The sequence below is a fragment of the Conger conger genome, chromosome 14 (assembly GCF_963514075.1).
Source record: "Conger conger chromosome 14, fConCon1.1, whole genome shotgun sequence".
Taxonomy (NCBI): Eukaryota; Metazoa; Chordata; class Actinopteri; order Anguilliformes; family Congridae; genus Conger; species Conger conger.
Window position 1 is genome coordinate 25070653 of NC_083773.1, and position 27226 is coordinate 25097878.

Consider the following 27226-nt stretch of genomic DNA (forward strand, 5'->3'; position numbering starts at 1 on the left):
GTTTTCACATAGTAAGCAGAAGGGGTACTTCACTATGTGTTCATAATGTCAAATCATAAATTATAAAACAAATTGAGACTACTGCAGGCAAATCCAGTACTTCAAAGGGCAGAACATTTCTTGCCCTGGGTACTGTAAACTAGGCCATCATAGAGCAAAAATGAAGAGCCCTTTGCTAGGTTTATATTGCACCAAAAACAAATAGGCAATATGGGGTGCAGTTATAGTTATCATCCTATGAACTGACAGGGAACTCACCTGGTGCACTGATCCAGGTGATCTAGGATAAAGGCCAAATTTGTAGGCTAGCTTCTTTGACTTCTTCAATCTCATTCCTCTTACCAAACTTGTGTTATTAGATTAAGTTCAACATATTTTCCTATGACAGAGGTACAGCTGAAAATCTTTATTTGTACACGTGGAAATATTACAAAGAACACAATATGCATTCAGGCAGAATAGCCGGATATACATTTTTATGCTTGTGCAAACCATGTGACACTCCACACAGAAAGTTATTAGAAAAGTGTGATCAGATTTTTGAGTAAAAAATAATACATCATCCATTGCTACCATAACATAAATAGCCAGAGATTCACCTCCCAAGTCATGTAAAGCATATTAGCTCAAGATGTTCCTTTCAGCCAGTAAGTAATGCAGACGCTGAGTTCACTTGACACTGTACATCAAAAATGAAAAATGTCCTTGACATCTGTGGGCAGACATGGTACACTTGATTACCAATATGCCCCAGTTACTGTAACAAGGACAATTCATGATACAAACATGACATAAAAATAAAGCACATTTTCAAGTTTGATAACCCAGACTCATAATGTTTTTAGAAAAAACTGTAATTATCATAATGCTTTCAGGCATTCCTTTGTAACAGACCTGTTCTCATATTAGCTCACCACGGACAAAATAAAATAAAATACAATAAAATAATCATAATCAGCAACAAAATTCTGTAAAAGGAAAAATATATCACTGCACCAGAAATACTTTTTCCATCTTTTCCTAAATCATAAAACAGAACAATAGTGATGGTTGTCAGTGGATAAAACATATAAAACTAAAAAAGAATCGCATCATTTATATTTTTGGGATTGGTGTTTTACATTTTTTCTCATGCAAAAAAATTAAATTCATGGATGAGGAATAGAGGTACTCTCCAAACCACATGGCACAATCATCGCAGAGAATCAGATTTTGGAAAAAAATATACATATATGGGACTGGCATCACACTATTTGTTTCTTCATCTACCTCCTCTCTTCTGTTCTGCTCTTCTCTCTTTCACTATAAAATTAACATACATATTTGTTTTTATGAATGGATCTTATTCACTGGCTTAATTTCTTCTCTTTTTCCTTCACTCTATTTCCTGTAGTTGCCGAGCTGTATGGCCAACCGGTGAGCAACACAGCGGAAGGTCGCCGGCTGCACCTCCCAGTAGTTCACAGGGTTGCTATAGAGACTGATGCCATTGTAGAAAGTCTTCTTCATCCCAAAGCCCTGGGGGCAGAAGTCATTCACGCCAACCTGCCCAATGTTGTTGAAGTGGAGGTAGACCACCTATGGCCAGACATACAGAGACCAGATGAGTTAGACACATTGTTACATTTGACAGTAGGTGTCCATCTAGACTGGTTGCACAATTTCCCTGAATCTATGGTCTCCTTTTTCTGAAAACCGTTTGGTAAATGGGTTTGGTGAGGATTGGTCTTTTACAGGAATACAGTGATGCATCATTTCCTTGCAAACGTGGTAAAATGTAAAATGAGAAAGAAGTACGTGTAAAAGAGAAAGCTACTCTCATTACCTGCAGGTACTTCATGTCGGGCAGGCCTTGCGGTACACGGGAGAGCTGGTTATTGTCCAGGTGCAGTTCTCTTAAGCTGGATAAAGAAGCCAGGCTGCCATTCTCAACCGAGCGAATGCGGTTGTAGCCCAGGCCCAATCTTACATATCAAAACACAGACACCGAAAGATTACAGATTACATGAAAGGATGTGTACTGTACAGCCATTGTGCAAATGGGTCCAAGTTTAAAAGCATGAGTGAGCATGAACTACATGTGATTTCACTTATAACATAACATCCATCCATCCATCCATTATCTGAACCCGCTTATCCTGATCAGGGTCGCAGGGGGGCTGGAGCCTATCCCAGCATACATTGGGCGAAAGGCAGGAATACACCCTGGACAGGTCGCCAGTCTATCTCAGGGCACACACACCATTCACTCACACACTCATACCTACGGGCAATTTAGACTCTCCAATCAGCCTAACGTGCATGTCTTTGGACTGTGGGAGGAAACCGGAGTACCCGGAGGAAACCCACGCAGACACGGGGAGAACATGCAAACTCCGCACAGAGAGGCCCCGGCCGACGGGGATTTGAACCCAGGACCTCCTTGCTGTGAGGCGGCAGTGCTACCCACTGCACCATCCGTGCCGCCGCATAACATAACATAACATAACATAACATAACAACATAATGGCGAGGCGAACAGGCCATTCAACCCAGCTCGCTTTTTCCTACCACTAAAGTGTACGTACTGCTTAGTTTGTCTAAAAGCTAAATATGTGAAAAAATACTTCATAATATCTGTGCAGAATGTATCCTTTCCATTTCCATTTGTGCCCCCTCATTCTGCTAACCAAACTCACCCTGAAGAATTGCTTGTAGTTCACCTTTTAATGAATTTAACTCACAAGAGCAGGGACACAAACAATGGCCCAAGAGAGCGTAGTGGTTTAGGTACATGGCTGGAACCCACAAGGTCAGTGGTTCGATTTCCGGTGTAGCCGCAATAAGATTCGCACAGCCGTTGAGCCCTTGAGCAAGGGCCCTAACCCTGCATTGCTCCAGGGGAGGATTGTCTCCTGCTTAGTCAACTGTATGTCGCTTTGGATAAGAGCGTCTGCCAAATTCCATTAATGTAATGTAATGTAATCTAATTCAAGTGCAGCCCTAATAGGCAGATTTAAATATTCGTTTAAAAAATCATGTCACATGCAATTTATGTACAACTGTGTCTGAAGCAGTGTTCATATACACATAACCAGCTATCCAATATAATGTAGTGCTACACATTATGGAAAAACAGTCAATGCCCGTTTTCATAGGGGCTAAGGATGCATGCACATGGATTAAAATATAAGCATAAGTTCCAATATATCAATTTTTACATTACATTTGTCCATCAATACTAGTCCATTCTTCACATGTGTTACATTTTTCTATGTTTATAAACTTCAGAATCAGGATATTTGATTTAACCTGACAGAAAGATGAGTGTGGTTAAACTGTGTCAAACTGGGCTCTCTTTGCACTCAATCCACACTTGCAATTATTCACATTACCAACAGGGAGTGCTGTTTACATAGCCAAGGTTCTGAATCAAAGCTCTCATATTGTTCACAACTTCTCCAGGCAAATTGACAGTACTTACTGCAAGATACAGACTTCCTTTTATTGTAAAAAAATGAAATGGAATCAAGTTTACTTAGCTGTATCTCTTTACAAAGGATGGCACATCCAAAAATAATATTCATGACAGAATAAGAGACATTAATTAATAAATTAATAAAACAATAGATTAATTTATGCATTTGATATTTACTAATTAATTTATGCAATATTTATTTTAATATATTGCTCAATTGTATGTTAATGCAGAATGACAAATATATATTAAAAAAATCTCTACTTTTTGTTTTATTTCTTTGTTTATTTAGTCCTCAATAATTTCAACCCACCTCTGGAAAATATAGCACAGAATTTAGTTGCTTTTTAGTTTCCTTGAAAGCTATTAAACACAGACTACTGGCAGGGCAGCTTCACATCTGGGCAAACCGTGTTCACATTTTTGGTGTCAGACATCACATCACCTGGATCACAGGCACAGATCTCATAACTGGGGTGAGGCCATTCTTCAGTGTGAGCTGATCATGCTACGCTCAATCCTTTTCAGATCACTCTTTCCACATAATATGTACCTAAACACCTGCATTAAAGTAGGGGGTATACAGTTCTACTTGGGTTAAATTTGGGTAGAAGTCTTTTTAAATTGAATAACAATGGGCTTTTTTTTCACGGAAAACCAGATTTTTTGTTTCAAATGTTGTTTATACAGAATATTCCAAACTATAATCACTTAAATGAGGAAATTTAAAATGATAATGATACGTTGTGATTGTTTGGATCTGAAGCTTTTCAAAATTATTGGCTTAACCCAAGACCAAAATGTAATTCTCTGAGACCTTAAGAGAAAAGGCGCCACAATGGATCTAGCATGAGATGAAGCCCTGAGAAGGTTATACCTGGTCCGTTATGTGGTTAAGACTTTGGAGATTTGGACATACCTGTATAATTGGTTGTATTTGTTCAGATCTCCCCGTTCTATGGCCTGTATCTGGTTATGGTCCAGGTGAAGCTCATGTAGATTCTCAGGGAGGTCTAATATTTGTGTTTGTGTGTGAGAGGGAGGGAGGGAGGGAGAGGGTGAGGGTGAGAGTGAGAGCGAGAGAGAGAGAGAGTTACAGACAAGGTAAAATGTTATAAATTTTTTTATGAATGCTGGCATATTGGGGCCAGTTCTATTTTCTTACAGGAAAGCAATATATTTGTGTTATTTTAGGATGATGCTGAAAAAGAATGATCTTCATTGTTGCATCTACACTCAGTGGTCACTTTATTCGGTAGACCTGTATGCCAGCTTGTTGATGCAAATATTTAATCATCCAATCATGTGGCAGCAATTAAATGCATAAAAGCATGCAGATGTGGTCAATGCCTAATAATGTGCTCACTGAGTGTAGATGGTTCCAAAGCATTTATTTTTCTTTACCTTTGGGCACCCCCGTGAGTTTGGCTTCAGAGATGCGTAGGTAGCTAAGTTTGAGCCCCTTAAAAGCTCCAGCCTCAAAACCACTGTTCTGAAGGGGGTTTCTTCCCATTTCTACAAGGAATATAAATGCAGTTATGTTGAGAATTCAGTTGTGCAATTTTTACTAAGGCTACTTTATAGTTACTTTCCAAACCTGGAGTTCCTAAGTCCTACCATAAGAAAACATGGGAATCAACATAAATAAGATTTTTTTAAAACAAGTGAGCATAAAACTGACATAAATTGTGATGGATAATTGATTACAAAGATAATGAGCAATAAAATAGAATAACTAAATAAAGAACTAAAAAGATAATTGCAAAAGAACACAGCTATTATGCTACCAAGTGATATACTGTATTTACTGTAGGTAAATCTGTGAGCAGTGAAAATGTTTCAATCAATTTGGTCACGTGATACACCTGTATAAATAGACAAATAGTGAAGTTTGACACGCTGAGGTGTCACTATTGTCTTATACATGTGAATCACACAGCCACCCTTATGTGATGGAGACCAAATTGGTAGAAACACTGTCACTGCTCATGAACTTACCTAAATATGTCACTTGGGAGCATACAGTAATAGCAGTGAGCTGGTATTGCATTCTTATTTTAAACTGAGAGATGATCCACGCAGAAAGGCACAGGCACTGCTACAGTAAAGGCTGCTGTAGGAGCAGTAATACTGACCGATGCAGTTCATGGTGCCCAGGTCTGAGAAGGTGCCCGCAGACACCTTCTTTATGTTGTTGTCATGGATCCTCAGCTCCACCAGGGAGCGGGGCAGGTTTTTGGGTATCTCCGTAAGCTGGTTGTGGGAGATGTACAGCTTCTGCATGTGGCGCAGAGGGGTGAATGCCCGCGGGTGCACCTTGGATATCTTATTGTTCACGAGCGAAAGAGCCTGGGAGGAAGGGAGTGGAGGAGAGGGAGAGAGAGGGGGAAGGAGAGAAAAGAGGGTGCAATGTGGGGTGGGGGATACAGAGAGGGATAAATCAAATAATATACATAAATAATATATATAATGTACAAATATAAGAACAAGAAGAAACGGGATTGTGTTAAAAAGAATGTAGAGAAAGAGTCAGAACAAAAAAAGGCAGCCATTTTGCAGTGCGTTGGTGAAAGATGAGTGCAGGGCTCCTGCCTCTCACAAACACAAACACAAGCTCTTTGTCCTTTCAGAAATGTCTGAGGCAAAGCTTACACAAATAAAAACCAGAAGGGAACTGTTGGACTAAAAAATGACATTTAGCCTGGAAAATAGGAAATTAAACGTGAAAGAACAACTACTGGGAGCAAACATGAAGATCCACACAAACAGCAAAGACACAAATATAAAAGACATAATCCTTGGTGTTTTTAATTTCATGTTTTTATTTCTCATGCTGGCCAGTCCAAATATTGTGTTGGCCAATTCTCCAGAGCAAATGTTTAGGAATGGGTCCTTTTTTGAGAATGAAAATATTAATTTTGGCCAAAGAAATAAACATGAAACAAGAGGGATCCTCATGAGCTGGTTAATGAAAAAGGAATAAGGGAATGTAGAACATTTCTTGGCCTAGATAAGCTGGTCAACCCCATTCCCCAACAAGCTTGTGTTCACATGCCCCTTCAGTCTTACATAAAGGTTGCTGAGGCCCTTGAAGTCGTTTTCTCTCAGCTCTGTGATCTTGTTGCCCTGCAGGTCCAGGAGCCTTGTGTCAGCTGGGATGCTCTTAGGCACAGCAGTCAGTCCTGAAGATAAAGGCACAATACTGCTGATATTATTAACATTGTACCAAAGCTGGGACTCATTAAAGTACAATGCAAGTGATACTTTGTGTACAGCTGAAATGATGGAGATGCATGTGCAGCTTGTAAAGGGTCCATAGGTATTCTGCTTATTATTAAAGGGTCTATTCAGCTTACCATTGTATGAACCAGCACTGCTTTAAAGAGGAGGACAACCAATCGCACAAACAATGGCCAGCTTATTGCACAGAATCAATGTACGTGACCATAATAATGTATGACTATTGTCCTCAAGGTCAGAATGATGATAACAATGACAGAGCATTGAGAAAGGAGGAACGGAGAACAACATCACCACATCTCTTGCATACTAATTCTCCAAGGGACTGCAATGTAGTGACAATCCAGACCCATATAAACATACGCACGCTACAAGCTCTACAGCTGGTTCAGTTTGAACTAAGTCTCTCTGTGGGGAGTGGGGGGTTTCCAGTGTCAGCAAAATGAAATAAATATATAAATTAAAACATGCAGCCATTATTTTCATGCATTGCGGAAAAATAAAAATGATTAAGGTTGCTGACATTTATGAACGTAATGATTTATAATATAGATTATAAGCCTGTTTTAACCATTTGATTTAATCAGCAATGTGGATAGGAAGCTGTGTTGTGTAGGCTGCATATGGACAACAGGATATGACTTCAATAAAACCTTCCCAATAAATGAGTACAGTACTAATGATGCAGTAAACCACAGAAAGGAAGGCCGGTCCTAATTTATGTCTAATCAAACTTTCACTTGAGCACTTAGTGAAACTGTATACTCTCCACTGTTATTTACTGTAGAGTATTTACTGTTTGCATTTTTTTGAAAGTGCAGTAGCAAGATACAGGAATTGCACATCAGTGTCTATCACACCACAATGGACTGAATATACTAAAAAGAAAAACCTGTCAGGAAAGTATTTGTAAACTAAGTTTCATAATGAACAGCACAGACAAATGTGACTGTAACTCCAATGATGTACGCCTGTGCTCTGTTAGTCTGGCATCCAGCCGAGATCAAGCATAACTACAACCACTGCTTTGATAAAACATTATTTCACATTTTATACCATGCTGTGATGCTCCTTTTATTGTGCTTTGAAAGTGCACACGCTCACTGAGTCAGAAATGGCCTTGCCAAGAGTTTCAAGAGAGAAAGAATGAGCCTGATTCACAAAAGGCTACTGGTTACCACCCTCCTGTTTCACTCCCATCTTTCCTTAATCAGGCAGTATATGAGTTTTAAACAGGCTGGAAGCACTTTGCAGGAAACACAGAAAAGCTCTTTTACATGAATTGCTTGCAGTTCTTCTGACAAGTTTGGCTCTATACTGCATTCGACTCTGGTCAAAATTGTCTGACCCTGAAGACATTTTTCAGATCACACAATAGATGCTTTTAGGAGAAATTTGAATAGATCAAAAGCTGCTGAAATGCCACCAGATATACGTATGCTGCTGTGCTGACGTAGGCAGTGATTTCACTGCACATTCATCAGCCGTCACTCTTAACATCTACTGTACAGTATGAACATCTCTGTGACTGTAATGTCCACCTCACAGGTTCTTCTTGGAAGTATGAATGTCCGGACATGATTTAAAGCTTAATGGAATGCTTTAATAAACATATAATTATTTGGCTACATGAATGCTGGCGGCAGCTGCCTCTACACTTGCATCTCCGCTTCCGAGCCTGAGCTAAAACTCCGGAACTGGAGTACGCTTACTACGGGAGCGGCTTAACCAAATCACTGACTAGATTTGCTGTTCGCAACATCACAGTGACCTACAGTATAGTGTGGAAAGCAGTCACTGGTTTATGAGTGGGCATATCACAGCAGATTGCACTCTTGCTGTTATTTTACCTGTACAATAATCTAGGCCAAAAAAAAGCTAAAAAAGTAATAGTTCATCATAGTAGTTCAGTACATGTAGATCATTGGTTTCTACGTTTTTTGTTTTAGTTGACTGGCCATTGATACTCAACCATCTTATGACAATAAACAGTTCCCTGCACTCCACTGGACCATGTTTGTGTATCACTTTAGAACAGGACACAGCCACACAAACAAACAACATCTGTTTCAAATAAGCACCAGCTCTGTAACATACTATTGTGTCACTTCTTTTACAGAGTGTGAGGAAGCAAGTAAAAACTAAATCAAGTTAAAACTAAACTGAAAACCTATAAATATAACAATGAAAAATATGGGGGGAAGGGTGGTTTATTTCTTTATTACGATAATTTCAAGAAACAATTAAATCAATTTCTGAAATATTATAATTTATGACAAAAAAGATTATTGTGATATAAGAAGGGGGTTTCCATTGCATGTAAGTCAGAAGTGCATGCAATCACTCAGGTGAGGAAGAACATTTTTCTTCAAACACAGCAATAACCACAAGTTTCTAATAAGTTCCACTCTTTGTTGATGACTGTAATTTGGGAAACTTTCAGGTAATTCACGAATTGTGTGTGTGTGCGCGCACGTATGTGTGTGTGCTGACAGTGACTTCAAAGATCCTTTAATGTCTGTCCTTGTATGATTATGTGGGACTAATTCTGACCTCCTGTGTAGATACATCAATGAATGGAGTATTAAAATAATGTGAGGCAAATTAACAAATATTTCCTGCTGTCTGTGACTGACTCACTCTAAGCCTTTACATCTTGGTGGATTTCCTTTCTGCATTTTTAAATATCCTGTCAGTCTCCCAAGCACAACATCAAAAGCTCCATAAAGTCATAAAAGAAATTAAAAAGAATTATTTTCTCTTTTTCACCACTGGCAGTGGTGTTTTTCTTTGTTGGTTTGTTTGAAATAAACACAGTGGAAAACTCAAAGAGGGCAGCTTCTCACACTAATATGAGCTAACACACTGACTCTCACACCAGACAACAAAGGCTCCCTTTGAGGTTTCCTGGCTATGCTGTACTAACCTTACAGTAGCAGTCCCCTAAAAGAGGTTTCTAAGCTGTGCCCCAAATGGTCCTCAAAAATCTATCTTTTTTTAAATGTCTGATTTTCACATCATTGGTAATGCAAACTAATAAGATTTAATACAATATCGCTAATTTTATGATTACAATGATCACTAATCCAGTTGTGATCATCGTAATCATAAAGTGAGCTATATTGTATTAAGTCTTAGATCAATTATATAATGACATCAAGACAGCTACCATGCCCTAGTATGCTAAATTGCCATTACATTTACATTTCGATATTTGGCAGGACTGAGGTACACGAATGAGTTACATCAGCGGATGGAGCTGGATGGAGTCATCCGCCGCAGAGGGGATTGGGAGCCCCTTCTCCATAAAGCAGATGCCCTGGGGCAGTGCCTGCACTCACCCAGGTCTGAACACTGCACTCACCCAGGTCTGAGCACTGCACTCACCCAGGTCTGAGCACTGCACTCACCCAGGTCTGAGCACTGCACTCACCCAGGTCTGAGCACTGCACTCACCCAGGTCTGAGCACTGCACTCACCCAGGTCTGAGCACTGCACTCACCCAGGTCTGAACACTGCACTCACCCAGGTCTGAACACTGCACTCACCCAGGTCTGAACACTGCACTCACCCAGGTCTGAGCACTGCACTCACCCAGGTCTGAGCACTGCACTCACCCAGGTCTGAGCACTGCACTCACCCAGGTCAGAACACTGCACCACCCTCAGGTGGCACTGACACCCGAAGGGGCAGGAGGGCATGTCCGGCGGGGGCAGCTCGTCCACGGCCGAGCCCTCCTCTTCATCCCTCATCATCATCCCCCCTCCGTCCCCATCGAGCGCAAAGTCCCAGAAGCCCCTCTGCTCGAAGGGCAGGGCTGACGAGGGGGCGCTGAGGTGAGCGACAGACAGCAGCAGGAGCAGGGACGAGTGGGTCAGCATGGCTATCCAAAAACCACCTGCAGGGTAGCAAAAAAGCACAGAGCGTTAACCTTTAAAGATGTGTGTGCAAGAGCAAATTACATTAATATATATTATGTTCCTTTGATGCTTGTGTATATCATTTTGAGAAAATAAGGAAGCATCATGGAAAAAGCAATTTATGTAAGCATGTATGTACTGTATGCATGTACAGTGTACATGTGCGCATATATTAAGAATATACATTGATTTTAGTTTCATCCCTCTTGTTGTGTTTGTTTGTAATATATTTGCTACAAATAAAAAACACTAAAAACTCTTCAATCTAAATCAGTGTAGTGTACAGCACAAAGGAGCAAAGGGCAACACTCAAATTTCCTCCAGTAGAATACAGTACATCTGCATGTTCTTCCTGTCTTTATCCCTCCATCCTCTCCCTAACACAGCACACACTTTAAAAAACAAAACAAACTGACAGGCGCAGAATCTCCTTCCCTCCTCCCTACTCCCTCAGACAGCCGCTCTTTAATCAGCAGGGAAACGGCCTGAAACCACGGTACTCTCCTCAAAATGTCAAATTCCGGGGGGTGGGGGTGTTACCACCGCAGCTGAAAACAAAATGCTGCTTGGCCTCCTGGTTCCCTGTCCACCCCTTCACCCATCTCCCAGACCATTAACCCCTAGCCCACTGACTGGACATCCATCTTTGTACATCTCAAACATTAAAGGACACATACAAGAGCTGGAGTGTATTACTGTAATGTAGCAAACAGTTCACTATACTGCCCAGATATAGCTATCCTGACAATCCACAGAAAATATTATGACTACTATGCCAGTATCATATTATGTTGCCTCTAAGAACCTATCCCAGAATCCCATGAAGAGCAAGATGTGAATGATCAAATATGAAAAGGATCTGCATACCAAATATTCAATATCCATTGTGGTGTGATAGACACAGATGTTCAATATTCAATCAATGGCCATAACTATCCATCCATCAATCGATTATCTTAACCCGCTTATTCTGAACAGGGTTGCAGGGGGGCTGGAGCCTATCCCAGCATACATTGGGCGAAAGGCAGGAATACACCTTGGACAGGTCGCCAGTCCATCGCAGGGCACACACACACCATTCATTCACACACTCATACCCACGGGCAATATAGACTCTCCAATCAGCCTAATCTGCATGTCTTTGGACCCAGAGGAAACCCACACAGACACGGGGAGAACATGCAAACTCCACACAGAGAGGCCCCGGCCGACCGGGATTCAAACCCAAGATGGCCATAACTATGCTACTGATAATGACAACACTTCTACTGAATATGGGTCCAAATTTGAAAAAACTACAATTGGATGAAATCACATTTTACTTCTGATTCAGAAGAATAAAATGTGCTGGCAGCTTCAATATTGTTGGGCGTAAATTCCTAGAAAACAACACTTAGATAAGAAGAACCAGATTTTTACTGCTTGCTATTTAATTGTGGGCATAAATAACTGCTAAGCAAATGTTAAAAAACACAACCCTTGGGGGATTCCAGTTTACAGGCTCCTAGAAAGGCTGCTTTCCTGGAAAGAAACGCTTCAGAATTCACACTCACAAATGATAACCACCAAATAGCTATACATTTTGAATATCTTCTCTCTTCTACCTAGGTTGGACATGAACCTACACAGAGTGTGGTCTCTGGATTAACTGGATTAAGATGGGGCTGTTACCCATCAGCCTCTGCGTGCAGCTGTGCTGCAGTACTGATGTGTGCAGGTTTCATGCAGACTTCATGCAGATTTTCAGCACAGCCTGATGTGCAACAGATGTAGCCTCCCATCCAGAGCCGAAGCACAAAAGACCATTTGCAGAACTCAGTGATCTCAGCTGGGGCTTAGCCACCATTTGCATCATCTGTCCACACTAACTAGATATTCACATTTAATTGTGTTCATATGTTTACGTGTGTGCCCCTTTCATTGCGGTCTATGGAATGGTAAATGAGAAAAATGAATCAGTTGAATATATAAAACAACACAGAACACAACAAATCTGGCCCTCTCTATAGGACATATTCAGAATAAAATTATTCCTTTCAAGAACAAGTGATGAAATTGTTCACATTATATCAAATAGCATGTATTTGTACTGTATACTGCGGTTCACATATTAGAATTTCATTTAACATAAATTGAAAGCTAAACGGATTTGATTATGTAGGTGGTATTTTATAGCGGTGGAACAGCCATCCTTGTTCAGTATCTCCCATCACTATTAATATGTATCAATGCACTGTAGTCTTTGGTCAAGTTGCTAAAATTATATTTGTATGAAAAACAGCATAACACAGCTTTCACAACTAAGGTAATGTTCTCCAATAAGATAGTCATTTGTATTTAAAAAAGAATGCTAGGAGCAAATGCTTCACCAGGGCATTCCTCTGAATAAAATTACAGAGGATTGGCAAAAACTTCGGTGATTTAAAAGTTTCAGGATTTGAATTTTGGCCAAATAGAGACAAACACAGAATTGTAAGGGTGTACCCACAACGTACAAACCAAAGTGAACTCATCAACCTTTAGCCATGCTGACCATTTGCCCATCAAGTCGCTGTTACAGCCCAACCTCTCCCATGGACCACGGGGAGCACAATTGGACCGCAACACTAAAACAAATGACCACGAAAGCAAAGTCCAAAATCAAAATACAAGAAATGGCACAAAGCACTTAGCTGAAACTATAAAACACACCAATCTCAAAAACACAGGACTTAAACAAGCACCCTCAAAAATGAGTCATCACAAAGTTTCTTCAAAAGTGCCTCTTTTCCAAATGCCGAAACTTCCACCTTTTATTATTTTTGTGCAGCTGAACATAACTGCCAATCAGTTAATTAGTCAACTGGCTGCTCCTGAAGATGCTGCCAGAACGTAGCATTGCTCAACAAATGTTAAACAAACCCAGAACACAAAATCATTTTCAGGAGGTAAGCATTTGAACCAGAAAAATGAGGCTGAATAAAGCTTGCATCATGCCTCAATGTGTTGGGCACTGTCCAAATTCATTCATCCGTCAGACCTTAAATACTGGGAAACGTGCTCTTATAGCTCAGCTGTCACAGCACAGGAAACAGACGTGACTCAACAAAATGTGCCATTTTAGCCCTCCTCAACCCTTTCATTTTCTCTTCAACAGTGACCAAGTAGGAGGCTCTTTGCCACGAGCCCCACCTGTCATATTTATAAACCAGCCGATTAACTGGGCTTTTTCAGGCCCTCAGATTATTCAAAACGTCTTTCTGTTTTGGGATTTCATCCACACATCTGTTCTCGACTGTGAAAATGGACGAGGATCATGTGCGCATTTAGTCAGTTAGGCTAATGCGAGTGGACAAGCGTGCAAGACATGCACACAAGACTCCTTTCATTATGAAAAAAGTTAATTTAGGAAGATTTGCTACAGGTTATGATGACGTTACTATGCATGTCACATGGGGGAACAGAAGAATAATGTGGAAAGAGAAGCCCAAATCAAGCCAATGTTGCATGTGTATTTAAAGAAACTGTGGCTAGTAGCCCTGCAAGGGCACAGCATAATAGTGTCAATCAGGCAGAGGGTTAAAATTTGTCGGCCCATCCGGATGTCATCATACAAGAGTAACTTCATCGATTAATTAGGTGCCCGCACAAGTTATATAGATACGGTCCTCCAACATAAAGGCTGTACAGCTCAGTTCTGTGATGATGAGTAAAAAGAAGCCGGACCGGCAGCATATTTCTTGGAGAAGAACACATGCCCATCTGCTCTCTCCCAAACTGGAAGACTTAGTGGAGATGAGACCGTCTATTAATACAATTTGAAATTCCAAACCGGGAGAAAAGAAAATATCAGTAATGAAAACTCACAGCAGAACAGCTTTTATGTCTGCAAGAAAATATACAGTCATTTATTCTCTACAGGTGTGTTACAGCTTTCAAAAGGCAGCACAAAAGGGCAGTCGTGCCAGAATGCACATGAAAGAATTACACTGTATAAATAAGCTCAGGCTTGTAACTGAGGGAACTATGATACACGTACAGTAGAAAGGTGCCTCAGTTCTACTGTACGAAAGGTGGTCAGTCAGTTTTCAGGAATATCAGTGTTACAGTAAATCAAATTAAATAATTACACACTTAACCTGCTCTTCATGCTAATGCCAAGAACTTCAGTTTAAAACTGGCACATCGCTTTCAGAGTGCACATCAGGGTAAGGCACAGTAGTAATGTTATTAGATCTTGAAACAGATAATAGATAATAGAAATATTGTGAGCAAATACATTTATTTGTTTGGTTGGTTGTTAAATTATATTCCCACAATCGGTGTTGCCTCACTTGAGGAAGGCGCAGGGGAAAGGCCCTAAAGTGTTTGTCTTATTTGTTTGTTGTGTGGATATATTTCCACAGTATTTATTCTTTTTCCAACGTGTTGTCTCTATAATTCTTTGGCTTTGTAAAGCACTTTGAGTAACATTTTATATATGAAAGGTGCTATAGATTATTATTATTATTCTTATTATATCCTATTGCCTGGATCAAATCTATGCCATACCAGCTTTGACTGTGGCCCAGATTGTGATGAGAAAACACAGACATGCTCAGGTACAGACATGCCCAGTGAAGGAATAATTTGGGACAGTAATCCTGGACTTGTCACTAACTATGAACCTTTCATGTCCGTTAGGTGACTACAAATTGCCAGCTTTGTCAGCTGCATGACTGGAGCAGCCTTCCAGGACAGTGGTGGCTTTACTGGCAGTGCTGGCATAGGGACCGTGGAAGTGGTGAATGAATGACTGGGATGTGGTCACATTTGTGGACTCCGTGCCTTGGAAACATGGAGGTGGTCCTCACCCACCTGAATTAAGGGAAGATGTTGCAGTGATGGAACAGGCCTATAATTATGACTGGCTAAATGATGGGGGTGTAAATAAAAATGGGATGAAAAACTGGGGGGAAAACCCCCTGCCTATATTAGAAGTGCAGGGCTAACAGTGAAGTCAACTGAGCTGTCACATCATAAAAACTCTGAAACACTCAACTGTGTAACATGCAGTAAATCATCCCAATCACAGAGGAAAATACAACTTGTACAAAAGTATTTTTTTCTTGGTAATAAAAAGCACTCCAGGCAATATTGGACTTAATTCCAAGAAGGCTGCTTAGGATGTCATTGCGGACAGGGCCCCCTTCAGCCTGCTCATCAGTTTTGGCACATAGCACACAAGACATTTTTCATAACAGCTGGAGTAAAAACCGCACGTGTCTCTTTAAGTCAACAGAAACAGACCCACGCTCTCCATCATACTCAAACATACATTTTTCCTGGGGAAGAGACTCTGTCTCTATGTCATCTGCACACATTTAAAGGAAATGACCCCGTTCCATTTATCCCATACCCCATATACAGTGGGCAGCAGTGGAGCATGTGGTGCAGGAAAGCTTCAGACGTCTGCAGCCGTGTAGCCGGGGACTGAAACCACAAGATTACTCCCCACTTCCCAATCCTAAGTACGGCTGAGCTGGAGGGGAGGGGATGAAATGAACTTGTGTCTGGCACAAGATGTATTTTCACGGGCATTCTTAGGTAGGAAACCGTTTCTAACGGCACAGCCGATCAGGAGCATGTATGGCGTTGCAACTGGGGACGTCCAGCATAGAGATGTGTGAAGTGATCAGGTTAAAAGTGCCTGAGATGGACCACATTCACAGATCTCAGATGTCCTTTTGTGCTTTTGTGGGTGATGGTTACAGCCAGCCTTTGTTAAAAAGTATTTCAAAAATGGACATTTGGAAAAGTATCATCTAAATAAAGGCCAGAATCTACATGTATTTTCTAAGCTCCCAACTTGAATTACTTTGACAGTATTAGTTGATACAGTTGCATGCTTTTCTTTTCACAGAAAAGCTAATAATTATACCGGCAGGTTCTGAACAGTGTAGACTAAACAGCTGAACCCTTGTCCCTCCAAATATTGACTCAATTACAGTATTGATGGAGTCTGCACTGGCAACACCATTCAGCCAGGGCCTTTGCAGCCCCAGTGGAAAATGTAAAAATGCGTACCTAGAAGTTAAACACACCACCTATTCATTCAGACAGGATGTTTTGTTTTTTTTCCTCCCACCTTTGCCGTGATGTGTCTATGGGGGTGGGTGGGGAGACAGAAAACGCTGATGTCATTGCTGAATATACCCTACAGCTGATGGTGAGGTCAACCCCTTCAGCAAAAAGAAAATGCGAGGCGTTCCCTCCACTAGCCTGGCCTGCCAGTCAGACACGACATCCTGGACTGCTGCTCTCAGCTCATCTCAGCTGAGTGCTGAATGCTGCTCCACCTGCAGCAAGTAATAGCAAGCCTGTGTCTTTAATGGACTCCTATGTAAAAAAAAATAGTATACAAAGCATAATTTATATAAACTTTATATATACTTCAAGTATTCTTAGGTTACATTTCAGTTCTCAAAGGCTAAAAAGAGACTGATAAAGCATCTTGCTTTGTCCTTTGTTAGGAAAGAGGTAAAGAGAATATCATTAGGATTTGTACAAATGCATTTGGGCATATGAGGCAAAGTGTTCTTGCAGTAGGCTTTCCTGTAAAATTACATTCCCTTAAGTCATTTGTCATTATGTTGCCTTTATGAGCTCAAAGTAATACATTCACACAATCTGATCCCATTTACACTTGATATCAATATCCAAGCCAACACTCTTCAATGTATTATGAGAATTGCCTAAAATGCTGACTAATGGCACAATAGTGGACCCCAAATTGGTCTCAGTAGCTCTTCCATAAAACAGCTGGGATTACAAGCCATGTGGAAGTCCCTTGACGTCAGTTATCTGACCATATGTCAGAGATAATATTTCGGCTAATATCAAGCCATTTTCAAAATGGTGAGGAAGGGAGTACGATTCTATTATACTAACAATGAGAAGAGACATACTGAAATGGTATAATATTGACTGGATTCCAAAAAGCTTGTAAGCCAAAGTAAAAGAAAAGCCACATCAGACAAAATAAAATAGTTCCAGATGGGTATTGTGTGACCACTAAGCACTTTAACATCATCAGATATTCAAGATTTTTGTCAGGTTGTGGCTGTCAAAATCTTAATAACTGCTTAGGAACAAATCAGAGGTATAAAATCTGAAGTCTGAATAGTTTATGTCGCAAAAAGAACCCAGAACAAATAAACTAGCATAAATGTTTCAAGAACATAGGGAAACATTGCGGTGCAATTTCAACTTTGTTATGAGATTTGGAACATCATAGAAAAACACAATGACGTGTTCCATCCCCATACAGCCCATATTATGTACACACAAACACACTCACACACACAGACACAACAGTGGAGTCCCTTGCTAAGATACCACTGAAATTTAGTAGCAGCAGTACTTATTCTACACAGTAAAATGTTAGAATGCGTTCAATGTTGCACTCAGATGCAGCAAGAGAAGTATACCAATAAACTCAGCAACAGCTACCAATAGCAAATCATGCAGTACTTATACACTCAGAGCAGTTGAAATACCATGATTCACATTGAAAGGGCATCCATCAAACATTCAGCTGCTTCACTTCATAGGGAAATGGGTTTATGGTTTCTAAGGCCATCAAAATTTAGACCAACCAGGTTGGGAGGATAAAGGTTGCAGGTACAATACCAGGGCACATTTCTAATCCTCGCCCATTTTAAGTGTAGGGAGGTAAGCTTTCATTCTGGTAGAAAGCATGGGGTCTAGTAAGCTGTTCACCTGTTTCATCTCAATATTTCACAGATCAATGTTAATTCAGGAGAAAGAAGTGAGGAAAACTGTAATCTGAAGACAATGGGCAAGAAATGAAATGAAATTAAGCTTTCACACAATGAGATGTGTGAAAGCCTGCTGGCCAAATGTACACTTTAACGTGTTGCCCTCTTCAGGCAAGGTCAGGACTGAAATGCAGATCAGTGGCACAGAACTTATCTGAAAATGTAATTTTGTTGACTGCACCACTAGAAAGTTAATTGATTATTACACATATACATATGTGCACTACCTACTCCATAGAAGTTAGGAAGAGCAACATCCAGAAGAACTCATTTTTGAGCCTGATTTCAGAAAATGGTTTCTAAGAATAATTATAAATTATTAAGCTTGTTAAAAATAAAATCTTTACGAATACAACTTCGTTGCTTATGAGTGAAAATGATGTGTGGTTCAAACCTGTCACAAAAGACACTGAGAAAAACATGAAACAAAGTAACCCTGACATTATGATATATTTTAGAGTAAGTGTGAGAGTGTCTGCTTCTGCCACCTCCCTGTCACTTCAGAGACTGACCGCCACAGTCAGGACCAGATGGGTCAGTAAAAGACCTTGTAGAGATGGAAATGAAATGTCCAAAAATTCCAACCTCTCAGCACTGAATTCAGAGCTTCTGGAAGAACTTCCCTCTGTATTATTCAAGTGTGCACCATCTGCCACGGAAATGGCTTCCTTTTCCAGATCGCCATCTTTCTCCAGAGAAATTACACTTTTCAGTCCCTACCCTGTTATAGCACATATTGTACTGTTGAGAGCTGTGTGTCCCTTGTTGGCACAATATAGGACATTTGGTCCTACATCTGAACAATTTTTAATCAAATATGACCAAAAACTAACTCTGTGACCTGAAACAAACTTTAATCCTAGCCCAATGGCAACAGAAATCCATTTGAAATTTTATTTGGTTACATATGCTGCTAAGTGTATTTAACAGATAAATATTCTTTTAATGAAATATTGCTCTGGGGGAATGGGAGTTTGAGCACAGGGGGTGGCAGTGTGTGGAGGGTTCATAATGGCATATCATCACACCCCATTAAGCTCGCTTCAAGGGAGGGATGCCACAGTCCTGCTTTCAGGAGACGACTCTATGAGGTCATGCATAATTCTCACCAAGCTTAACATTCTGTGAACGTCTCAAAACACTCAAAATCCTCATGTGAACCTTACTGAACCAAACCGAAGAATATATATTGTTTGGTTTAAAAAATTAATAAAACTTCAGTGTGAAATTTTCTGTGATCAATATATTAAGAGTGGCTGTGAGAATCAAGATGTCAATAACAAATAACTCTTCAGCACAGATGTTAATCCTTAAGGGTTCATAGTACCTCCCTAAGCTTCACCAAGTCAACCAGGTAATACAGCCAAGTCCATAGCCACAGTTATGTCTCTTCTGAAGTATGTACTTAAGAGTCTGTTTGAAACTGGACATAAAACCCACATTTTTATTTTATTTCTCATTGCTAAAAATAATGTAATAATTTTGTGTGTGAAGGTTTTTGGCCTGGCTTGGATCTTGGGCAGTTCCTTAGGGCCTCCACACTTGCTCTTGCCATCACATTGATACTAGTGAATCTTAGTCTCATCTGTCCACAAGAGCTTTTTCCAGAAAAAATGCAACCTGGCCATCCTGTTCTTACAGCTGTCGTGAAGTCTTCTACAGACAGTAGTCACAGACTTCCCCGGCTGCCTCCAGAACAATGTTTCTGATTGGTCAGACAAGAGTTCGGGGGATTTCTTCATTATGTTGAAAATTCTTTGTTCATTAACTGTAGAGGTATTTGTGATTACTGAGCTCACATGTGCTCTGTTTCTTTTTAATGATGTTCCAAACAGTTGATTTAGAAAAGCCTCTTTTTTCATATTTATCAGCCTCATAATGGCTTCCTTGACTTTCATTGGCACAACTCTAATCTTCATGTTGACAAAACTCCAAAGGCAATCAAAAGCTTAGAATCAAGACTATATACTGAAATCTCTCTTATTCATGCAGAAAGGAAGTAACTGAACACAACTGACTAATGTGAAACACTGGTGAAGCCATTTGTCTGAAACATTACGGAGCCCTCAAATGGGGGGAAATAAAAAGTACTATCAGGGTGAAACCAACATGTAAAAAAACATAGAAATTTAGGCTTAGAAAAATATGTCTTAAAATACATTGAAATGACTGAATAATAAAAAAAAATGATGCACATTTGTTTTGTTGTTGCCTAAAGACAACTGGCAAGTGACACATGCAACCACCAAGTTACTCCTTTAATAAAAGCAGACAATTTGCCCTGCCCCTGATAACATGCATAAAGAGCCGTGACAGTGCCGTGCTGCAGCTTCATGAATAGCAGAAGCAGGATGTTCAATGTTAAGAAAATGGAGTGGATGATCTGGTTAATATACTAAATCCATGGGACTCAGTCAAACCTCCAAACCAAGAAAGTAAACTTTGTTTTTTGTTACTGTATTAATGACTAATTCCGTGTGCACTGGAAGGAATGGTGTTTGACAAGTGGTCTGTCTGGGCCTGCCGGAAAACTTCTGTGTCCACATTTTTCCAGCGCAGGGACTTTCTTACACCTTTTTCAAAGGTTCTGCATAAATAACCACTGGGTTCCTTTCACTTACACTCGCTCACTTCATTACAAGTGAACACAATACATTATTTTTAAAGCTAAGCATATGCATACAATATATAGTTAAATGCATTTGAACTGTTACAGATGCAAGCCATCCAAACTGAATATTGACTAGTCTTCAATGATGTATAGATTATTAATATTACTATTGTTACTTTGGTGAAATCCCACTGCAATATGATTTATCATTTCTAATTCACCTTATGAAGAGGTGGTAGTGGCATGTCTTTGTGATCTGTATACAAGGTGTCGCTTGGGTATATGGCATGATTGCTAAATGTTTTATGGAAGTTCACATATTAGTTACAGTAACATTAGCCATGTAGCATTTTTCTTGAAAGGTTTACCAATTTGCTGCTATCCTGGAGGCACTAAATGGTAAGGGCACTGTACCACTCTCAGGTAGGGAGACTGAATAAAGGGTTTAAGCAGGGCACACATGCACACACACACAGCACATTGAAGGTTTAAATGACCAAAGTTATAAGACTGACAATAACTTGACATTTGCTTTCCATTATAGGATGGAAATCAACATTTGCATGCCTACTCAAACAGACTACACTCAGTAGTTCATTTGTTTTACATATTATGCAATCAAATGCTTGTCACAATTGAGCACTAGTGGCAGTTTCAGCATGTAGAACATACATTTTCCATTATTTTAAGAAATACATTTTGTTAAAGTATGCAGAGAACCTATGTGTTCTTATTGTGATGTGGAGTTAATTTGTATACTGCTGTAGTACATTCAAATTTCCTCATTTTTGCAATGGCACAATATCACCAGTTTGCCTTCAGACAAAGAGGTAATTGTTAAGAAATAAAACAACTTTACGGAGCATTTACAGTGAAGCCTGTCCTTTCTATGAATCAGTGTACTGTATTGTGAGAACTTCTCATTCCCAATAATGATTTTTCATCGAAATGTGTTAATTGGGGAGGTTTGGTATAGTAATTAACATACAACTCTGAGATGCTTAGATGACAAAGTTTAATAATAAGTAATAAATTCATTAAGAGCAAACATACTTTTCACAGTCCTTTGGAAATTGAGGATAAGTTAAAGTTGAATATATAAATACAAGCAATTAAGCCCAGAATAACACAAGAATATACTTTTTTTTTTAAGTATTAATGTATAAAACTATCCAGAGTCTTTCATGATAATGGCCTCGTCTGAAGGCAAAAAGCAGTTATGCAGTTGGGTCTCTTTTATAAAAATAACAACCAAATTATACCATGGTCCAAAAGCATGTGCGGTTTTGGTTTGCGATTTTTAGATATGAATGTCTGCGTTTTCCAAGCCAAACAAAAACTAATCAAGTGGCCAGTGCCTTTCAACAAGGAAAAGTGAAATTTGGAGAAAAATACCTCCAGTAAGCAAAACACCGTCAACTGTACTAACCAAATGACTTGTTCCTTCTTCCTTAGATCCAATGAGGCAGTAAATGGTGTGTGTTGTTATTTGGATTACTGGCTTTACTGGCTTTACTGACTCACACTAGTGGTAAAGTGGACATGCTTAATTTGGGCTGCCTTTGAACAACTTTTAGGATTTTAGGAAACAAGAGAAAACACAGAACTGTGTGACTGTGTAGCTGTCCCCTCAGGAAAGTGTGTGTACTGTGTGCTAGTATACCATGATATCAGGGAAGGTATTTTAAAAATGTGTTGCCTGTGGTATGACTGAGCTCCAGTTAAGAGGAAGCCTCCTTCCACTTAAATAAAAATACATTTTGGCTTTTCTTTTTGACCCTGTAAAGGGGATTGGGTTGGATTAAATGTTCGATCCATCTCAGAAAACTGGAAAAGAAAGAAAGACAAATAATTTGTCTTCTTTCACAATTAATCAGCCCTTCGTTTGTCTTCTGAAGGACACAGATGTGTCTTCTTCCATGCCTGCCATATTTCCAAACACCCTCTTTATCCATGAGACAGATGAGAGAAGGAATGCAAGGGCAAAGAGAGGGAGTGAGGGATAAAGAGAAAGAGAAGATGGAGGGTAAGACAGGAAGCCTGGGAGGGCTGGCAGGTGACAAAGCCTGGACTGGGACCTGACTTGGGAGCTGTGGTGGTGGAAACTCTGGGTCCCAGCTGTCCAATGGCTCGCTTCATCTGATCCCAATTACATAAAGAATAACAGGAAAAGCAGAGAGATGCCATCAATGACTGCTGTCTGTGTTGAGCCACCATTTCTGCAGCTTGCTACACATACAGGCTGACAAACAATGATATGCATAGTTGTCCTTGTATTCTTTGGAGTGTTTAAGCAGTTCTTACTCTGCTGGCTCATATCTCCAATGGGAAGAAAGATGTATCCATTTCCGGGCTTATGAGATGCAGGAATGCCCAACAGAGCACCTGATACCTTCCTGTAATATCTTCCTATTATAACGCGACATCTTCTTTTAAATGGAGATGTAATAGGCACTGGGTCCAGTTTGGCACAATTATAAGGCTGTGCTGCTCAAAGTCATTATCTTCAACGAAACGAATCCATCCACTTCCTTCAGTCAATGACATAAGAAACAGTTTCACAGCAAAAGGACCCACGTCCATTTGCATCAACAATAGAAACTGACGAGTGAAAGCAAGCAGAGAGACTCGCTCAGCCCACGCTTGTTATTGTGGAACAGCTGTGCGGTCCTGCTGTGCAAATGGAACAGCAAAGCTTTTTTTAAAATCAATATTAACAAGCAATAACAGTGGGCCTCCAAAGCTAAACTCCAGCCCTAAGAATATGCATTGTGTCACTGTCTAAATCCCTAACCATTTAAACTCTAAATAAACATCTATGTTGAGGGCATTTAGACACAGTTAGCTAGATAATGGCTTAAGGCTACGTATTTAAATGCATTGTGAATTGAGGGCACTGCATTTTACCCTTGAGTAATAGCATTTACCTTGATTGCTGCAATAACCCAAATAGGATGTGGGAAAGGCACATACATTAAATGAGCAGCGAAGGGGAACTTCCCTAAAAACATTTAAACATTTAATGTTGTGTCTTCAACGTCTGTCTTAGGGAACCCACTATCCATTAAACCCACAAAAAAACCCTTCGCTCACTGAAAATTTACAGAGCCAGACAAATTGCCATGGAGACAGCTATTTTAAAGGGGTTGTGACTCTAATACCACCCTGCTGGGAGACAGAAAATAGGATGAGGGGGAAAAAAGACGCAAACATTTTACTTTAGGCTGCTCGGGGGTGTTTAATCTTCCCACACTCTCAAACTTTGGGCAAAGACAGGTTTTCATCTTCACATCAAGTTCAACTGAGCAATTATCTAAGGTCAGTCTCCTGACCCAGCACTTGGGAAACTACCCTGGTTCAGATCAGCACTTCCTGAGCTGGGCTGTGCCAAGTCTCCCAAGTGAGGAAGTCTGTGAATAAGCTCTCATTTTTAGTGTGTGGACAGACTCAGTTTAGCCACTAGCTAAGCGTAACAAGCAAAATTAACTCACCTGTTCAGATACTTTCTTCAGTAAGCAACAACAACAAAAATAATAATATAACAAATAATTAATTTGAATAAATAATTATCCCCAGATTTTGAATTGCCAGTTATGAATATACACCAATCCTTTCACTACTACCATTTGTCCGCCAAAGCGTGTAAAGTCAACCTCCGTTTGTTTCCACACTGTAATCCTGTTAGCCGACTGCAGTGGAGGACTGTGGCGTTTCAGCAGCTGGTGAAGGAGGGCCACACGGGTCACACCTGTGTGACGAGGCTATGCATGCAGCACGCCTTGCCACAGTCTGCACTCTGGATAACTCAAAGCCACAGTTCCTACATCTCATCTTTCCTCCATAAATGTCTGTTTCCCCAGAGAATCTCCTACATTATTGAGGTCCCTAACATTAAGCAGTATGAGCTGAACGAGCGCATAAAACATGTCCTCTTGGACCTCAAATACTGGATAATATTTTACATTTAAAAAATACATACATAAAAATATTTAATATCAGCGATTATGCTACACTATCCTGAGCAAAGTTGAATTATTTCAGTCCTTCTTCTCGCCACTTCTTGCTGCCCTCCTAAAGAAACCACAACTACCTGTGCCCTTCAGTGCAGGAAGGTAAAGCAGTTATTCTGGTTTCCATCCCTCAGATAGCACCTTCACAGTAATCAATCACCCACATGCAAACGGTGTCCCTCTTCACACAACAAGGGTCTTGGAGCAGCAATCGCTCTGGTAAAAACCCATGAGGATTTGATGTATTTTCTTGCTCAACCATGGCCTCATCTGGCAAAAGGATCTTTCAAAATCACAGGACCATTCAGTAAGGGCAACTCAGTTATTCAGTGTGCTGGTCTAAGATGAGCAAAGCAGAGAAAGCTATTCTTAAAGAATATCAGCAGTAGGGTTTTCCCCAAGAAAATTGCCTAAGCCATTGCGTCAGGCAGAATAAATTAGGATCTTCAATGGCATGGCTGCATACACTTACAATCAATGCCTGGCACAACCCTAGACCACTTTTCATGCAGATTCACAGTTACATTTTTTTTTTTTAATATGAAAAGGGTGTGGTTGAAATTACATTACAATAATGAAATAAATAAATTATACAATTCCAGAAAGCTTTGACGTGATGAGCTGGCACTTAAAGCACTTGCCTCTCCCAACTTTGGGTGGGAACAGGGTTTGGCTAGACATTTGCCAACCAAGGCATAAATATTTACCAGAATATTAACAAACATGATTTTTATCTGAAGGCAGAAAGTTACCCATGGAAATATTCTGGCCATCCACAGAAAGATTCACAAATGATGCCATTCCTTCCCATCAGCTTAGTAATTTTGCAGCTGAATGGTGAGCATGTTCCTCAAAAGGATGAACCCAAGCAGAGCCCAAGCGCACATACAGAGAGAGCAGCAACCCAAGCAGAACACAAGCGCACATACAGAGAGAGCAGCAATCCAAGGAGAACACAAGCAGAACCCAAGCAGAACACAAGCGCACATACAGAGAGAGCAGCAACCCAAGCAGAACACAAGCGCACATACAGAGAGAGCAGCAATCCAAGGAGAACACAAGCAGAACCCAAGCAGAACACAAGCGCACATACAGAGAGAGCAGCAACCAAAGCAGAACACAAGCAGAACACAAGCGCACATACAGAGAGAGCAGCAACCCAAGCAGAACACAAGTGCACATACAGAGAGAGCAGCAACCAAAGCAGAACACAAGCAGAACACAAGCGCACATACAGAGAGAGCAGCAACCCAAGCAGAACACAAGCGCACATACAGAGAGAGCAGCAACCCAAGCAGAACACAAGCGCACATACAGAGAGAGCAGCAACCAAAGCAGAACCCAAGCAGAACCGAAGCGCACATACGGAGAGCGCAGACTCCATTTTAAGTTTGATGGCCATGTCATATGGCCACTCAAAGTGCATCCTTATGCAAGTCTCATTGTTTGCACAAACACAAAGCGGTTTGTGGCATTGGCCCTTAAGTGCAGGCAGCTATAACACCCATCTGTAAAAAACATATATGTGCCAGTCTAATTGTGACGGACAGCTCTTCAGTTTGTTTTGTCCTCTTTTGTTTTTTCAGGGTCTTGCTCCGTCCTCCCCTTCCTCTGAGGTTAACGGTAAACCGCAGGGTGGGTCTAGTCTCTGTGCACGCGGGTGGAATTTGCATGAGCGCCTTGGCTATAATTTGGTGACTTCGGTCCCTAAAAAAGGAACTTGCTGGCAGGCTGTCTGCGGCTTCTCTGCTTGGATGTGGTGGGCGCTAGAAAATATTGGTGAATAGGAATCTAGGTCCAGTTTTGCATTTATTTATAGTAGCCTGTTCGAGTTCTGGCTCTTTGTCTTCTACTTCTTCCTCTTTCTCGACACAACTTCAAGCTTTAATATGAAACCAACCGTATGACAAAAATCATTTTCAATATCTCACGTAAGATTAAAAACACTTTGAGAAACCACCGGCTGATGCTCTATAAAACTGGTCCCAACCCCATGGAGGCGCCTCTCTCCCCCTCATCTTCACCCTCTAATCCTTAAGGCCCCATTATCCACAGTGAATCTACAGTACAAGCTCGCGTTCTTGCCCCAGCATCCTCTTGCCCTCCCTGAAGTTTCAGCCATATGGTGGAAGCCATGGTGGGTCTCTTGACTCAAAGCACAGTATAATCACTGTGATCCTGGAATCTAT

At 40.5% G+C, this 27226-nt stretch overlaps 1 protein-coding gene across 1 annotated transcript in view; it reads right to left on the bottom strand.

Moving 5' to 3' along the window:
• Positions 1 to 391: 391 nt before the first annotated feature.
• Positions 392 to 27226, bottom strand: part of bgnb (biglycan b) — a 29015-nt gene continuing 2180 nt past the window's right edge. Inside the window, exons 2-8 of the mRNA XM_061219834.1 lie at positions 10338 to 10595; positions 6527 to 6639; positions 5593 to 5806; positions 4862 to 4972; positions 4377 to 4470; positions 1826 to 1964; positions 392 to 1578 (exon numbers count right to left, since the gene is read on the bottom strand). Of these exons, the coding sequence (XP_061075818.1) occupies positions 1381 to 1578; positions 1826 to 1964; positions 4377 to 4470; positions 4862 to 4972; positions 5593 to 5806; positions 6527 to 6639; positions 10338 to 10578 (1110 nt within the window). The 5' untranslated portion in view covers positions 10579 to 10595 and the 3' untranslated portion in view covers positions 392 to 1380. The remainder of the gene's footprint in view (positions 1579 to 1825; positions 1965 to 4376; positions 4471 to 4861; positions 4973 to 5592; positions 5807 to 6526; positions 6640 to 10337; positions 10596 to 27226) is intronic.